The 17,361-nt window shown below is 32.1% G+C and overlaps 2 protein-coding genes and 1 long non-coding RNA gene across 5 annotated transcripts; 1 reads left to right on the top strand and 2 right to left on the bottom strand.

The window, feature by feature from the left end:
• The first annotated feature begins 2,451 nt into the window (after positions 1 to 2,451).
• Positions 2,452 to 6,096, top strand: LOC110816704 (carbon catabolite repressor protein 4 homolog 1-like). Its single transcript, XM_022045002.2, has 10 exons — positions 2,452 to 3,254; positions 3,362 to 3,448; positions 3,527 to 3,613; positions 3,698 to 3,781; positions 3,978 to 4,058; positions 4,147 to 4,200; positions 4,289 to 4,377; positions 4,615 to 4,723; positions 4,931 to 5,066; positions 5,608 to 6,096. Exons 1-10 carry the CDS (start codon positions 2,559 to 2,561, stop codon positions 5,793 to 5,795), a joined length of 1,611 nt encoding a protein of 536 aa, XP_021900694.1. The 5' UTR covers positions 2,452 to 2,558; the 3' UTR covers positions 5,796 to 6,096.
• LOC110816705 (uncharacterized) lies at positions 5,429 to 7,645 on the bottom strand. Of its 2 annotated transcripts, none has more exons than XR_002540071.2 (2): positions 7,103 to 7,645; positions 5,429 to 5,797 (listed from the first exon to the last, which is right to left on the bottom strand). It is a non-coding gene; the product is annotated as an uncharacterized LOC110816705 (long non-coding RNA). The 2 variants fall into 2 exon arrangements; XR_002540070.2 differs by having other exon boundaries at positions 5,429 to 5,807.
• A 995-nt stretch (positions 7,646 to 8,640) lies between these two features.
• LOC110816700 (uncharacterized) lies at positions 8,641 to 10,160 on the bottom strand. Of its 2 annotated transcripts, none has more exons than XM_022044995.2 (2): positions 9,682 to 10,160; positions 8,641 to 9,584 (listed from the first exon to the last, which is right to left on the bottom strand). In XM_022044995.2, exons 1-2 carry the CDS (start codon positions 9,892 to 9,894, stop codon positions 9,114 to 9,116), a joined length of 684 nt encoding a protein of 227 aa, XP_021900687.1. In that variant the 5' UTR covers positions 9,895 to 10,160; the 3' UTR covers positions 8,641 to 9,113. The 2 variants fall into 2 exon arrangements, with proteins under 2 accessions (XP_021900687.1, XP_021900688.1); XM_022044996.2 differs by having other exon boundaries at positions 8,641 to 9,566; positions 9,682 to 10,152.
• Positions 10,161 to 17,361: the final 7,201 nt, after the last annotated feature.

Here is a 17,361-nt window from a genome sequence, read left to right on the forward strand (position 1 = left end):
ATGTAAAAATTGTAAATCAAAAAAAGTTTTATTTTTCACTTACTCAAATTTGAGCACAAGTGACCGCTAGATGAAAAGCAAATATCATGAATCATTAACATGGAACACTTGAGACATATACTCCCTTAATTTTTTCATCTTCGTCTATTTCTAATAAAATTAAAAATGGGAAATGTGAAAAAAATAAATATATATATATAGATGCATGCAGCCTCTGGCTGTTGAGTGAAAACTTTTCACTTATGTAGGCATTTTATTTAATAACAACATAAATTTTAATTTTTAAAAAAAGTAAGAATATTTATCCAATCAAATTTATAAAAATTATCCCAATGATAAAACATAGTTAAATTATTCAAATTGGTCCATGATTTTTTAACAGAATTTTGCCCCAAAACCTTTCTATTGTATATTTAAATAGTATATACTTCCCATTTATAACAATTTACTCTTCCCAATTAATTTGATACATGCATCCTATCATTTACATTATACTTACATTACATTTTTGGTGCGCAGACACATAAATAGAACAATATATCGCGATTAGAAAAGATAAACAATTAATTTAACGTTATTATTGTTAAATTCATATTCATCCTTTATTTTTATACCTTTTGCGTTATATTTACATTATATTTTTGGTGCGAAGACACATAAAATAAAATAGAAAAATATATCGTGATTAGGAAAAATAGAAAATTACAAACCAAAGCAAGTATTTAACAGCTTTCTTTTACCTGTGTATTTCTAAAAGAGATTGAATTTTTTTTCTCTGAATTATTACTTAATTTATATTATAATCATTATTTTAAATGAGTTTGTTAATTTAATTTCCAGGGAAACAAAAGAATTCATATAGAGTGGCAATAAAAAAAAAAACAAATTTTCCCCAGTTAATATACAATGCACAGACACACTACAGCTAAAATCACCATATACGGTCAACTTTTCTTTTTTCTATCCAAGAAACCTCACCCACCCCGAAGCCTGTCTTCATTTTAAAAGTCCCATGAACCTCTCCTCTTAAAAACCCATTTAGCCCCTTCTCTCAATCATCTCTTCACTTCTCTTGTTCTTTTAGGGATAATCTTCAAGCTGTTACATGTAATGGATTCTCAAAATCCTGAACACATTCAATTGATATTATCAGTCACTTTGCCTTCTAATACTCCAGTGGTGGGATGCGAGATCGTCCCACGCGTTTGTTTCGAGACTCAACCCCGATCACTTTTCGGAGATATTCAACGTTCTATCCGTTTTTCTTGGTCCGTAAATTTATTTAGTTATTTATCTGTGATTTATTGATCGTCTTCTTTAACTGTCCATCTATACGTTATTTTTAATGTTTTTATATGTATTTATATTTTTCAATACTCATGTGTTTATTTATGTACAGTAAACATGTATCTGTTTATTTTTAGATTTTTTATTTATTTGATGACTTAAGTATTCTTCAAACTCTAGTTCATACTATACCGAACTAAATCAAATAGAATGGTCGGACTCTCGATCTTAACTTTAAAGAATAAAAAATTAATTAATATGAATCTCGATCTAATTTGATCTTTAGTACGGATCTCTACTCTAATTGTTTTCTAGTATGATTTTACTCTCGAACCAATAAACAACCTAAACAACACTAAAAAAAATATAAAGAATTGAAAAATAAGATTAATAACTAATCTATGTAGGATTTATCTATCTTTGAGAACATATTTCTGTTTGCATTTTGATTATAAATTTATGTATCTATGTACATTCATGTACATACATAGATTAACTAGTATCAATGAAGGAAGTGAAAGATTTATGATCAATCACTATACATGATTGATATATCTATAACTATTGTTTGTTTATTTTGTTGTATATCTAGACATTATATGTTAATTTGTATTTGTATGTCTTTGGTTTCAACAAGAAAACATAAGAAAATATTTTTTTTGATACAGCATGATACATATATGAATATATAAAGAAGTTGTAGAAGACAAAGTGGGAATTAGTTCTTTAACATGAAAGAAAGTAGGAATATTGATTAGGGTAGTGAAGCATATTTTGTAGTATTTAAGATACTAACTTATTGTATCTCTTCATTTATTCCATTGCAAGAGTATTTAAGAAAAATTTAAAGTACTTATGATCTGAAAATTTTTATAATCCCTCTAATAGACACGTTTTTCTTTTCCTTTTTCTAAAAAAAAAAAAAAGTAAACAAAAAATAGACTTCAAAAATTACAAATACAAAAATATTGAATTAGACATGCAATTATATTTATAGGATTATTTAAATTCATCTACAGTTCTCCAACGTCTCATAATTATTCATTATTTAAAATCATAAATCATGAATTTTCTCACTAAAAAAATAGTAGCAAGTAAAAGAAATTTGTAATGCTCGTAAGTTATCTACCTGGGTTTGTATCTTTGACCAGAAATTCTGTTATGTGATATCAGATGTTTCCGTGTATAATAGATTATTGATAAACAGTCAATTAAATTTTTCTGATATTGTCTTCTTCTATTTGTCTAATCTGGCCTATATATATATATATATGTATAGGTACCGGGAGTGTGTTACTTGTTGTGTTCATCCTCGTAAACTGGCTACTGTTCAATGCATAGCATGTGCTAAACTGAATCTCTCGGCGAAGGATTCATACCATTGCTCTCCAAAGTGCCTCTCTGATTCATGGCAAAACCATGTGGAACGTCACCATCTGGCAGCGGAGACCGCCGCCAACGACCCGGCAAATGCTAGCGAGCAAGATCCGATACCTGAAAGCTGTGAGATGTGGACCCAAATTGGCAAATCCCCGGCCACGTTAATCGGTGAGAATCCAGAGGTGGTGGAAGGAGAAGCAGACGACAGAAAATGGGTTAAGATCGGGTCATCAAAAATTTATGAACCCACGAGAGATGATTTTGGTTTGTGTTTAAGGCTTGTAACTTTAGCCATTGACAGCTCGAGTTGCGCTTATCTGTGTGCGACGGTGATTTCGGTGACGAAGCCTGTGATTAACTTTCCTGCTCGTGTTCATCGCAACATGATCCAATTGGGAACCACTCAGCAGATATCTTCTAATGACTTTGGATTTAGTGTTCTATCATATAATATCCTTTCTGATATCTTTACTAATAGAGGTGCGTACGGACACTGCCCTAAATGGGCCCTTGTCTGGCAATACCGCCGGAAGAATTTGCTCGAGGAAATCATTGCCTATGATGCCGATATTCTGTGTCTCCAGGAGGTGATTAATTTCTTACGTACTTTTCCGATGATTATTAAAATATAAACAACTAATTGGGATTTCCAATTTTTAGCCTATGTAATATCGTTTCTTCTTGGTTAAAACAGGTACAGAGTGATCACTTTGAAAATTTCTTCCAGCCTGAGCTTGCCAAAGTTGGTTACTCTGCTGCATTCAAGAAAAAGGCCGGAGAGGTATTATGTATATTTAATGCTTTATTTGAGCTCACAGTCACAATTGGGTTTGTGTTGTATATATAAATTGTGTTGCAGGTGTGTGTGGGAAACGACTTATTTGCAGCTGATGGGTGTGCAACATTCTACCGTCATGATATGTTCAAAGAAATTATGAGAGATGAGGTGAAGAATACCAAAATCTATATTGAAAAACAAATCTGTATATTATTATAAAAGTTGCTGATGCTTCTCTTCTACTGCTTCCAGCTTGAGTATGCTAAGGCAGCACGACCTCTCGTGGAAGTTTTGCAACCTGAATTCCAAGATATAGTCGCGCGTCGGCTGAACAAGGCATTAGTTGCTTAATCAGATTCAATAATACAATATATATACTTAATTCGTACTTGAAAATGAAACGACGTGTCAGAATATAAATAATAGAATTAATCATTTCATACCAGTTTCTTCTTTTCTTCCATATCCAACCTAGCTTCACCCGTTAGTCTTTTCTAATTTTATCTTTTCAAAAAATCTTTGATTTTTGCAGGACAATGTTGCGCTTGTTGTTATACTGGAATCAGTGGAAAGAGAAAGGTCTGAGAACGAGTTTCCACCTCGAATTTGCGTGGTATGATCAATGGTGTATTTTCAAATTCTAGAGCTTAATACAACCAAGTCTAGGAGCTCTGACATTGAATTTCTTGTTACCTATATAGGCAAATACACATATATGTGCAGGTGCCCACACTCCTGATGTCAAATTACTTCAGGTTCATTTGTCCTAATTTGCTTCTTCTATTTTATTTTCGAAGAAATTTTTGAAAGTAACTAACTTTAGTGTTTTCTCCTGTTGTTAAGATTACGAAGCTAGTCGATGGACTGGAAAGGATTGCAGAGGCAAAAGTTCCTATACTGCTTTGTGGGGATTTCAACGTTCTTCCCACCAGGTTTGTCTTCTGCTTTGACTAATAGAAACTGGCTTCTTCAGTTTGTTTCTTAGTGGTTTTGAATTTTATTACAAAAGCCCATTACACTGACACGACTACGTAAATTTTTAGGGTCTGTACATATATATATACACACACACACACATATATAAATTCTGTCAATTATAAATGCTTGGTGTTTGTAAATTACACACTATGCATATATTTTTACTTACAGAGCTCTGCTCCTGTATGCAGTAACGCTTATGCATATCTAAGTAAAGGTAGGATTAATCCTCTCAACACCAGAGAACCTGATCCCTTGAGGCTATTGCGTTTTCTCAAGCTTACCCATTCCCTTTCTCTGGTAAACATATTCTTTTTCTGCAATTAGAAATCTAATGAAGCATTTATTTTATCTTTGCGAGAATAATTTCTAGGATGCATTTCTTATCCCCTTGTGGAAAAATGAAAATTGATGGAACTATTCCGTACCCCATTTTTGTGATTCCACCACGAACGCAGTCCGTCATGATAATCAGCTTTGCTAATGCAGGAAAACTTCTTTTTGCAGGCGAGCGCTTATGCTTCTCTTGCTCCTAATACAAGTGTTGAGGAAACCCAGCTGAGGAGGATGTTGGACTGTGAACCCATTTTCACTAACTTCACGCCAAATTTCCTTGGGACTCTAGATTATATTTTCTACACAGGTAATCTTGGTAGAGTAGCACTCATCACTGATTCAACTTATGAAATATTGGGACTGGTTTTGTCATATACCATTATTGCAAAATTTAATAAAAAAAAGTTTTAACATACATCCTTAAACTGGGGCCTCAATAAGGTGGCGTGTGATCAATTGATGAGTTTTAATAGATCAGCATTGAATAAAATTAATGGCTCGGACAAATCATTATTCAGAATTAGCAAGAGTATATCTAAATCAAAAGAGTTCTCACTTGAACCCTTTTGATGTGTCAAAATAATTATGAATTTGTAGGCTTTTTAGCAGCTCAATTTGTGGTACTTATTGGATAGATTTTCCTTCTGCAATAACAAAATGCCTGTAGCATATGCCAACATTCAAATTTAATTATTGCAATGGCTTTTTCCCTGTGTTGTTCTGGCTTAAATATTGTCATTGGCGCCTGTTGTTAGAAGTCCTTGCTATCAGAAATACATCTGCAAGTATTAACGAATTTACTCAACTTTGTTTGTGATACTGAGTTTAAGTTGTTTTTTCCTATACAGCAAACTGCTTCATGGTTGAAGGTCTACTGGAACTTCTCGACCAGGAGAGCTTGGGACGTGGTCTTCCATCACCAATATGGTCATCAGACCATATTGCCATCATGGCTAAGTTCCGATTCAAGCTTCCCTCATCCTGGAAAGAATCTCCACCTCATACTCCTTCCAAAATATGGTTCACAGAAGAGTAATGCTAGACGAAACTCCACAAAAGAGAGATTCAAAATGAAAAGGAGAGTCATCATTCCTACTATAAACATCCATCTTGTAACATAGGGAAATAAAGTTCATTGTTTTAAGTTCTAAATCTAATGCCAATAGGACATGCATATTTAGCCAGAAACACAGGAAAACAGTTATCAGGTGGACATCTTACAACAGCCTCTATCTATTCGTTTTAATGTGTCAAATCGTAGATCTGTCTATGCTTGACAACTAAAGTACACTACCATTCATTTGATATATTCAATGCTCATCTTTACAGTCTCTAAACTATTATACATGTACCAAAATGGCAGCCACATAGGAACTGCGAAGACAGACCAAATCTGCTCATTTATAGATCCAGCAAGCAAAGTGGAATACAGCAAAAATTGAGAAAACAACAAACCTGGATGGAATAAATAGATTCCTTCTTTTAGGGTATTTTGGAAAGTGAATGAAACAAATTACATGCATTAGTTTCATTGTTATAATAAAGCAATCCACAATCCATGCATAAAATATAGAGTAAACAACAAGCAAGGATGAAATGCATGCCAAAAGGACATAAAGCAGGGTGAGGGAAGATTTATACAAAAATCAGAAACCCAAACACAGGAAAAAAAAACCCATATAAGTAGGATTGTGGGAACATGCATTCTAGAATACAGATGGTTTATATGACATGCTGTTTTGGGGCATCCAGAAACTATCACCACATTAAAATTTTGGCTCAAACACTTAAATTTGGCATCATGATTCGCAATTCCCAATCTCTTTATCCAATAATCTCAGCCAAGAAAAATGAACCATCAGCAAAAGCCAAAAATCTACTCCAAGGAACAATTAAAGAGTATGAATAGAACATTAAAAAGGATTTCACAGACTTTACCCTGTCCATTTTACCCCATCATACACTTCATCATCAATTCTCACCAAGTCAAGAGGTTTCTATTCTATTTATCAGTTAATTCGTATTTATTAACGCTTCATATAATCTCAAACGGGGATCATGCTTTAAAGAGAAAATTTACAACAGTGAATTACAAACAGAAGCCTTTTCAGGGAGTCCTACTCAAGCAGTATTGATTTTACGGATTTTACATTCATTCTCAGGTATACATAACAATCTAAGACATATGCTTTGCAATCCGTTAAAGCAGCTTCATGCTTTTTACATTGCACAAAAACTCCTTCTGTACGTGGTAAAAAGTGCTCATCCTACATCATGCTGTCATCATATTCGAGTGAAGAAATTTCCACTAAGCGCAAATCAAGAAAGTTTTCCAGAATTTACCTAAGAGGCCCAGATTGGAAATCCTCTATTAATATAGACTTTGTAACTTCCTTTGTTTTCTCCTTTGTTCTCCTTCGGCTCTCAACAAAAGCCCTTCATCAATCATCACCAACGCCACTGAAGTATCCTCTCCTGCCTCTGGTTTTCTCTTCCATCTGAAAAAATGAGAACCAAAATAAACCCTGAAATGTCGTTTTGTGGAAGGAGAAATAGGAGACTGAAACGGTACCGTTTGACTCTTTATAGGCTGGGCTGCATTTTTATTTGGGCCGAGTTTTGCACAAGGCTTGGGCTAGGTTTTTTTTTACAGAATAAGTTTTGATAACAAATGGGCTGGATTCAATTTGAGTAATATATTAAGTTCGGTTTAATTAAAATAATATCAAAAAGAAAAAATAAACCGAATGTCAAAATAATATCAAAAATAATCACAACGTCAACCAATTGTAGTAAGATTAAATAGTTTTGTTCAAATATTTTTTTTGCCCCTTCATAAAATTATTATTATAATAATAATTATTATTAATAGAAGTAATAGTAGAATTAATAATTATAAAACTGAAGGATGACAATGATAGAGGAAGCAACCCGCTTAAAAATACTTTTGCAAATATAAAAAAAAGAAAGAAGAAGGAAGAAGATTTTTATAGTCATAAAAAGAAGTGTTAGGTGATTAGCATCAATAGTTGGGTCCATCTTCCAACCTGTTTTATCTAAAACCCCTTACTCTCAACTATTGTTGCGAGTTGGATTAATTCCAGATCTGACTGGGTTTTTATTCTAAAATAAATTGAAGTATATATGTCTTTTTTTAATTTCGTGCATGAAGAAGTCATGGTAGTTAAATTTAATAATGTGGGTGTTAATTGTAAGGGAATGGGATGAGACAAAATGGTGGAGTCACAGTTTATTGTACCAACAGTTCACAGATTACTCGTGGGGGTGGGAGAGCCATGACTACAACCAGTGTTGGTCGATACAAAAATATTTTTCTCTTCCGTGCCTCTGTCTTCATGATACTAACAATTGGCGGGGATCATATGAATCCGGCACTATGGTAAGCTGACAGACACTACCTTCTTGCATGTAAGAGATTGGAGACAATAATCAGATGTGGGATCAGCAAAGAGATCAAATTAATGCAGGACATCAAATCCTAATTCTTCTTTTTTTTTTTTTAGATAAATTCTTGGATCATATAAGCAGTTGGATTGAAAGGTGTATAATTTATATAATGGCTGAGGCTCAAGTACTCTGCCGGACTAAATACCCTGTCACACGCCATTGAGAGCTCTGACAAAATCAATCACTTCATCCATATTTGTTTTCTCAAGAGTACTGTCTATTAAAATCAAGCTCAGTTCAGCTCAGTCCCTGAAACTTGTTTATTGTAATATACATCATCCTGAAAATGAAATTTATGAATGCAACAGTCACTACCTACGTATACATTCTACATATGTACGTATTCATGCATACTCGGTGTTTCTGGAGATTTTGGATTTTTCTGATCGTACCATTAATTAAAAAACCCAAACTGGAGAAGAATCAATCAATTAAATGATTAAACCCCGTCATTTCAGGCATCATGATACATTACAAAAGCCAACATGAAAAACATTTATCTACAGTTCTTTATTTTCAAAAGGGCTAAGAAGTATATCCAAGTAAGATCTCTTTCTAGTTAAGTCCACACTGAACCAAACATGGCGCCATGAAAGGATCGTTTATACCTCTATTAGCGTTAGGTCTCTGTCTCTCTATAAAGCAGCCGATCTATCGTTAAAGGGGTAGAAGAAGAACAACAATTCGAGTAAGACACTCGATTCTTAGACTACACTAATATATATATATATATATATAGTTTTAGAAGACGAAAAATAACAATTAAAGACGCTTTTAATTTGCACATGTTGATACTTCTTCATTCACAATAAACCTGAAGCTGGCCATTCCTTTTTTTTTTTTTTTTTGCTGAATTTGATTCAATCCTTTACTACTACCCAGGTAGCTAGCACAAGAGACCCAGCCTTTGCTTGAATAAATTTGCAGGCTTTTGATCTGGTGGGTGCATGAATTTGCAGTTTGGGCATGAAGGCGACGACTTGCAGAGCATCACCAGCATATGGCATCGCATGCAGACTGTTGCGACCATCTCTTGCTGCTGCTGTTCTCCATCAAACGCCAACCAAGAAGGGCAACGATTTATCATCCCTGACTCCGTATTCTTCTTATCATTTACGCTTGAATCCACGAAAAGAAGATCACCTGATGGAGAATTACGCTGCGGTAATTCATTTTTCGCGTTGGTTTTCTTAACTGAATGATCGCACGGTAGAAGATTCAGCTCAAGGTCAAGGCTCATGTGACGGCTAGGACTCGGTGGCTCAGGACTGCTGCAGCTCCTTGGATCCCTTGATGTTCTCTTCTGAGTTCTTGTATTGTAGAAATGTATCTGCCCTGACTGCACCCACCAAATCATCTTTAATTAAACGACAAAACATAGATTAAATTCCTAAATTCAAGATCACCTTAAAATCACATAACCGATGTAGGATCAAAGATATATATGTATTTACCTGAATATCGAGACATCTTTGCCACTCCAAAGGTAAGGGAGTCTCGAGGTGTAACTCGATGTCGAAAGGTGACTTGGGTGTGTCTGTATTTGATCGTTTGTGGAAAGTTTCTTCAACGTGTGGCTCTTGCCATTTTCTCTTTTTCGATAAATCCTCAAAATCTAGCACTGTCTTTCTCCTGGTTGGAGACAGGGAGGCTTGAAAAGAAACCATAGATATAGCTTCTTCAACCCAACGATCACTTTGCTATTCCCTCTCTCTCTCTCTCTCTCTCTCTCTCTCTGTCCTTTAGAAATAGAGAGATGGTTAGGAGGATTATATAGGCAGAGGCTTGTGCTATATATATGTGCGTGTGTGTATATGTTGATATATATAACTGCAAGGGAAGAATCTAAGTAAGGCAGATATGAAGGTAGAAAACTAAAAAATAAGGGGCCTAGTTAAGTATGACGTGCAATCCAAGTTGGCTCTTCAATTACTGGTATATATATATAATATATATACATTAGATATACACAAGAGTGCAACAGGATGCAGCAGCTCCAAGCTGGTGGGTTATAAAAGCCAAGATGTGAAATTATAACCAACTCAACCTCCCCTTTGGTCAAATACGCACGCACCTGATCTTGATGGCTCCAAAAGTACCCAACACACATCTGTATAATATTAATAATCTTAATTATGCTTACGTCCCATTACATAATCAAAGTCTGAAATTCTTGAAGGCATACGTGACCATATTAATGTCTGGTAAATTTCATAATGTTATTAATGCACGGTCTCAATGTCAAAAAAAAAAAAAAAAAATTAGTCTATACCTTCTTTTAAAGAATATATATTAGAAAGTTTGAGCTCACAACATTCTTCGCATATACTCTTTTAACTTTTTTATGCCATATAGATTTTGATATTTAAACTTATTTAATTATTTTTTTTATTTATTAAAATTTAAATTCAAATCAAGTTAAAGCAAGTTCAGAATTAGTTTTTTAAAACTTATATAAATTTAACCCTTTATAACTATATATATATATATCTGATGCAGTCCAAAAAAATTGGGAAAAGAAAATGTTGTGATCCCCATTCGTTAACTATAAAAGGTTATGCATCAAATGCACGGTCAATCAAATTGAAAATTAAATATCTTTTTTATATTTTCAACAAATTATGTTTAATTATTTTACATGTCTTAAAAGATGTTTGACGTTGTTTAAATAAATGTACTTGTAAGACATTGTGGTGCTTTAATAATCTACCAACCACTCTTTAAAATTTGTGAGATTGAAACAAATATATATATATATATATATAATATATTAATTTTAATTATAAAATAAGCAATCCGGAACACTATTTAATTTAATTCAAAGAGTAGAATTCTAAATCCGGTAATTGACTAAGTGCGCTTTTAAAATTGTTCAAAAATATCGATACATTAAAATCAATACCAAAATGTCATGATAGTTTGTGATATAATTTATTAGGAAAATGGTTGGAAAACTTAATTTGAAGACATTTAAGTAAAAATACAAGTTTTTTTTAATGATTTACCATGAATGATGCATATAGATATAATGAGATTTGTATAGATTAGATTAATAGATGTTATTAGCCAAGCCAGAAAGCCAAGAGAGGCAAATTAGGTTTAGGGGGGGTGGTACTAGTTATGAGAGGCGGTGAGAGGACAATAAATGACAAGAGTGAGAGTACAGTTGAAGGAAGGTTTCGAATGGCTATGGATCTTTAATAACATAATAACTCCAGCTTCCACAATTGGGTCACTCAAAGAACTACTGAACTTTTAAAGCTCTCAACACCCCCTTCATAAAAAATTAAAACACACACACATATATATATATATATATATATATACATGTCTCTCATCAATATATCCATGACCAAATTTAATTTAAATTCACTCAAAGGCTTTTGAAGCTATCAACAAACTCTCCCCTCGGCCATAAAAACAACTAATATCCCATGAGCTCAAATTTAATAATATCTTCTCTTCTCCCTCTTATTTATTTCTTTTCTTTTCTTTAAAAAAAAAAAAAAAAAAAATCATATCTTTCAACTGCTCTTCACGTACCAAAATACCAACTTCCTCCTTCCTCCATCTTCTTTTTCCTTCTAGTGCCATCCTAGTTACAAATACTACTGTAACATATCTTAAATTCAATCATCACATTTCAGAGAAGAAAATATTACCAGAGTTCCCATTTTAGCCATTTATTTCTTAATTGATCGATCATGCTCCTAAACCAAATATAGCCATTCAATTTAAGCTCACAATTATGATTCGGTTCGCGGTATTTATTATGATTAACCAATGCCTGAGACAACGGTACATATAAATTTAGTTGCCGATGAAAGTAGTGTAATATGAGGATTTCTATTTTAAGCGAGAAAGCAGAAGAGAATCAGAGGAGAAAATTGGTGTGAAAGAAGATGGTTTGGGGTATCCTTAGCATGTGCAATTGAGAGGATTATACCTTAACCAAATTTCACCAACCAAATATAAATTAGCGAGGGACCCTAAAATAGACTACACAGCAGATGATATAAATACAAAAACCATTTCGTTGCTAACTAGTTAAAACTCATCATAATCCACATTAATTAAACCCTCCTTTTATTTTTAATTTTTTTTTTTTTTTTAATTTCCCTCCGAACTAATTAAAGGGTAGTTTTGTAAGGTCGAGTTGTCTTTAAAATAATGTTGAAATGAGATATTCGATTATTAATTTTTTGGAAAATTAAAAAAAAAAAAAAAAAAAAAAAAAAAAAAAGGGACCAAAACCATTTAAGGGGATTGAGAGAGAAGTTTGAAAGAAGAAAACTCTACCTGCCTTCATTAACTCATCTTGAATTCACTTAAATGCAGAATTCAAGGATGGCCATTGAAACACCTTCACTTCCCTCAACATATTTCTTCATCACTCTCGCCACCGGCTTCCCTCTCTGTTAAATGCTCTCAACCCACCTCTGCTTTCCTTCATTTATGTTCTTCTCTCTCTCTCACTGTTTCAAAGTGTATGAGTTAATCACTTAACCTGATATGGGACTTACTGCCAGAATCTATGATTTTAGGTTTATCACTTATTACTAGAATCAATTCAATTTGGTTTTTATTAGTTTGGACTGGTAGGCGATTACATTCTGTTTCCTATCTTATAAACCAGTTCCATCTTCTACCTACAGTATTTTTGAGAGAAAAATTCTAAACGTGTTGATGATAAATGTTTAAGATCCAGTTTCTTTAGTCTAAATACATCATAACTGAATAAATTCAGGCAGATCACAATAACAATTAAATTCTTGGTCTGGCTAAATCAAATATAATAGTTTAGTTAATTGTTAACTCATCATACATTAATAAAATTACAAACTTCATATTTTTAATTAAATTTATAATAGTAATTTTTAAATAAATCACAATAATTTAAATTATTATATTAGTATTTTTTTAATTAAACTCTTAATTTCGAATTATCGAATAAATTAGATTATATATATATATATATATATATTGCGTAGTCTATGTTGAAGATGATAGAGCATAATTAGAGAGGGACAGGAGCTCTGATGTAAGATTGCATTGCATTATTACCGCACCTTTTGGCCCCATTAAGATTGCCATATGTTATGATAGGATGCCGTTTAAAACATTCCAAATCTAAAATTGTATGCTTAAAAATAACAAGTTGGTTAAATTATGATTAAACTTATTGAGTTGTGACGTCTGAAATATTGATCCGAAATCTTGTTTTCTTGATTAAATCTTAATCGTCGTGCTTCCCAACTAATAACAAGAAAATACCTACCAACATATATAACATATGCACATGAAAGAGATAAAATTGACATTAATCACACACAGAGAACGTAAGTAAATGCATAAATATATAGCATCTACTTATATACCATATGGTTGATGGATCAACAATCAACTGCAATATACATATATGTGTGTGTGTGTATTAATGGAATAATTAGATAGAAATTGTTTGATGATGAATAGGATGTGTGAGTAATATATGGTGGTCCAACTTAGGTACATTCTTGGTCATCGTACCTGGGTCGCAGGAAATGCACACACTTACTTACACTCATCTCTCCGTTGGTTGGTGACAGTTCTTAATTTTCTTATACATTTTGATTTTGCATATATATATATTCTTCAACTGCTTAATTACAATATGCATTCACTCAATTAATTAAGTGCCCAACCCCTGCGTGGTTTTTTTTTTTTTTTTTTTTTTTTTGAAGCATTAGTTTAATGTAATAGTTAATGGAATTACTGTCCGTAATAAAAATAGGAGGAGGAAACGTGAATAACAAAGTTAATGATGAGTCATTTATTAGGCATTCATAAATGGCCGTAGTTACTGTTTAAAATCGTAAATGCAATCCCAAGGACGCAGTAATGAATTAGAACCTTCCCCTCATCCATCAAGACATTAATATCCCATCCTATATACGTGTATACACATACACATTAACTACATAGGATCGGGGATTGCCATGTCATCACTCTTTCTGTGAGCTCCGTAGGACCTTTCAGTCTATATGTATCCCGCAGCGGTATGTATTTAAAGTCACTTGGTAGATTTTCAGTTTTAATTGGTAAAAAATGGAATGCAACAATTTATTTCGACTGGATATATATAATAATTGTGTATATGTGGTAAAGGTCCCAAACATATCATAATATGATCGAACGTATTGAAGCCTGTGTGTCGGTTCATTCACCGCTTGCTGCAACATGAAGAGATTGAACGCCCCGATCGCCCAGCAACGAAACACTATTAATGCTAATGAATAAGGGGACCTGCCAACTGGTACCTACATTTAATAAACTTACGCCATTCCCTGCTAATTTACGTTTACATCCTACCCCTCTATTACTTTTAAACATACATGAATACGTAGTCTAAAGTAGTATGTTCATGTTATTGAAGTTCAAGTTTTTATTATAATTCTAAAATATTTTCCTTTAAAAAAATTAATCTAATGATATGTTTCAAAAAATTATAAGTAGTTCTAATACTATAATTAGTTACGAAACTCAAATCAATTAAAAATAAAATATGTTAAGAAGTGTGATACTTAAAAAGTATGTTTCTTATTTTAAAGAAACGACTGATATTGTATTCATAATTTGTACTCTCAAGACAACAAATTATACTTTTTTTTTTTAATTTTACATATCTTAATTCACGTAAAGTTAGGTATACATAGTAATCCGTTTAGTAAATTTTAGTCCAATTTTTTTAATAATTTTGTATACGATAAGATCTATTTTCTCTTCATAATTGATTCATTTTATATAGTTCAAACTATTAGATAAAAGATCGATTTCTCTCAAATTGAATTTTATAATGTTAAATGTACATTACTTATATAAAATTTTTATAAAATAATAATTATCAACCAGCAGCTTAGATGAAATAATTATAAACTATGTAGGTTATAAAATTAGGGATTTAATTTGAATTTACTGGGTTATAAGTGTTTTTTTTTTTTTTTTTAATTTTTAAAATTAATTCAATCTTATTTTGTAATGTATTAAAGTTACTGTTACTTCTAATTTGATTTAATAAAAAAAATAAATATATAAAAAAAATATTAAACCATATGCCTTATTTATGCTCAGTTCATTGATACCGTTTAATACACAATGGATCAAGCTCACAAATTATGCTACACCATTGAAGTCCGCATCCAATTTCTTCTCCACTTGTAACTCATTTTTTCCCCTCTTTCAAAGTAAAACTTAATGATAACACATGCTTAATATAAGAGATATATATATATATTTGTTTGAGAATCATAATGCACATAATTATTAATATTCTTGCCATAGGTACTACTACTACGCATGGAACTCGTTTAAAGCCTAAGAAATGGAAGCTTGAAACAGATTCACGGATGTCAAAAGTCAGAGCCGTAAATCATCAGTCATCGAATATTTGGATTCGATACTTCAACACGCAATTCTATTGATCATACAACAGTCAACAATCTTTATGCTATTACACTTGATCAATTACATATGTAATACCTTAATATCTCCACCGTCCATATATTTACACGTACGTATACGTTGCATACATTTATTAAAAGTTATCTTAAATATTTCAAAGCAATAACTATGCACTCTTGAACAATCGATTCATTTGTTGGTCATGGTCCAATCTTAGATTCCTCAGAAACCTTTGGGTCAAATCTTTCACATTAATGATTTTTTTATATAAATCAAGGAAATTTCATGGTAATTATCGTCTAACTATATATATATATATATACATACGGGACATGTTTGGCTCTAGCTTAGAAAGTAATGCACATGGGTGTTAATTGCTTTTAAGAGTGTTTAATCATAGATAGTAAGCTCGATATAGATATCCAACCAATCTTATGAACAAAATTTAATTTAAACTACTTATTACAATCTCCTTGTGAAAATTAAACTATATTATTATAATATTTAATTTCATGAAAATGAGAGGTATGGGAGTTAGGTGTGAGAAAGTTGGGTTAGAGTTACTTACGATTTCTCTCGTCAAAATTAATTATTAGTAGTTGGGTAACCATCATTTTTAAGCTTGTCCATTTGTTTTCGGAAAATGAATTAATGTCGTATATATAGGATATATCATATATATATATATATATGGATAACTCGATTGATTAATTATAACCATACATCATGCACATATGTATGCATATATATATATATATATATATGTATATATGTGTATGAATTAGCCTAGCTCGCATTGTTATCAATGCTACAACACCCACTTCCTTCGGCCGCCATTTACAATATGACCTTGCTTTCATATTCATTATCTAATTGTGTCAGTCCATAAGATGTTTCATGATAATTGTTATGGTAATTGTCTATTCAATTTATATCCAAGGGAAATCAAGCACGTGTTTTCGCATTATAATTAAAAACAAACTGTGTTTGTAGATTTAAATTTTATTTTAACATGATATTCAAATAATTAGCTTTTTATTAATTGTAAATCATGCACATGTATCTTGGGAAGCAAATTACATAACTTAATGAAGAATTATTGTATATAAACCGCTACGTGTTACTTTATAAATTGTATTAGTAAATTTAAATTTTTTAAAAAATTATTGATAAACATGTGATTCAATATCAATATCTATATATATATATGTATACTCATTGCACATTTTTTTTTATACATATATAATTTATTCACGGTACACCTAATTTAATTGACATCCACCAGTTTAGGTCAACAGAAATTTGGTACCACTGTATTTGGATTTTTGAAGGAATTGCGTTTTTGACAGAGCCGAAATAGAGTGGTCCTAACCCTACATTGCTATTTTCCCTTGCTTTCTGCAAGAAATGCAGCCTTGTCAAAGTTTTTGAGGTAAATTAAAAGTAAAATAGGGTCTTAATGGCTTTTATTTTCTGCTAATTCTCTCATTTAATACATTGAAAAGTAAAGGGATTAGAAAAGTCACGCCCACTGTAATTTACATAAATATAGGACGCGTGCATATATAGAAAATGTATACAAATCATGTCCTCCCCATTAATAACCGAACATACCAAGCACAAGTACACGATAATTACGACAATCCAAATTTTCATTTAATAGGAAGTTTTTTGTTAAAATTTTATAATTTATA

The sequence above is a fragment of the Carica papaya genome, chromosome 1, assembly GCF_054855325.1.
Source record: "Carica papaya isolate Zhongbai chromosome 1, ASM5485532v1, whole genome shotgun sequence".
NCBI lineage: Eukaryota > Viridiplantae > Streptophyta > Magnoliopsida > Brassicales > Caricaceae > Carica > Carica papaya.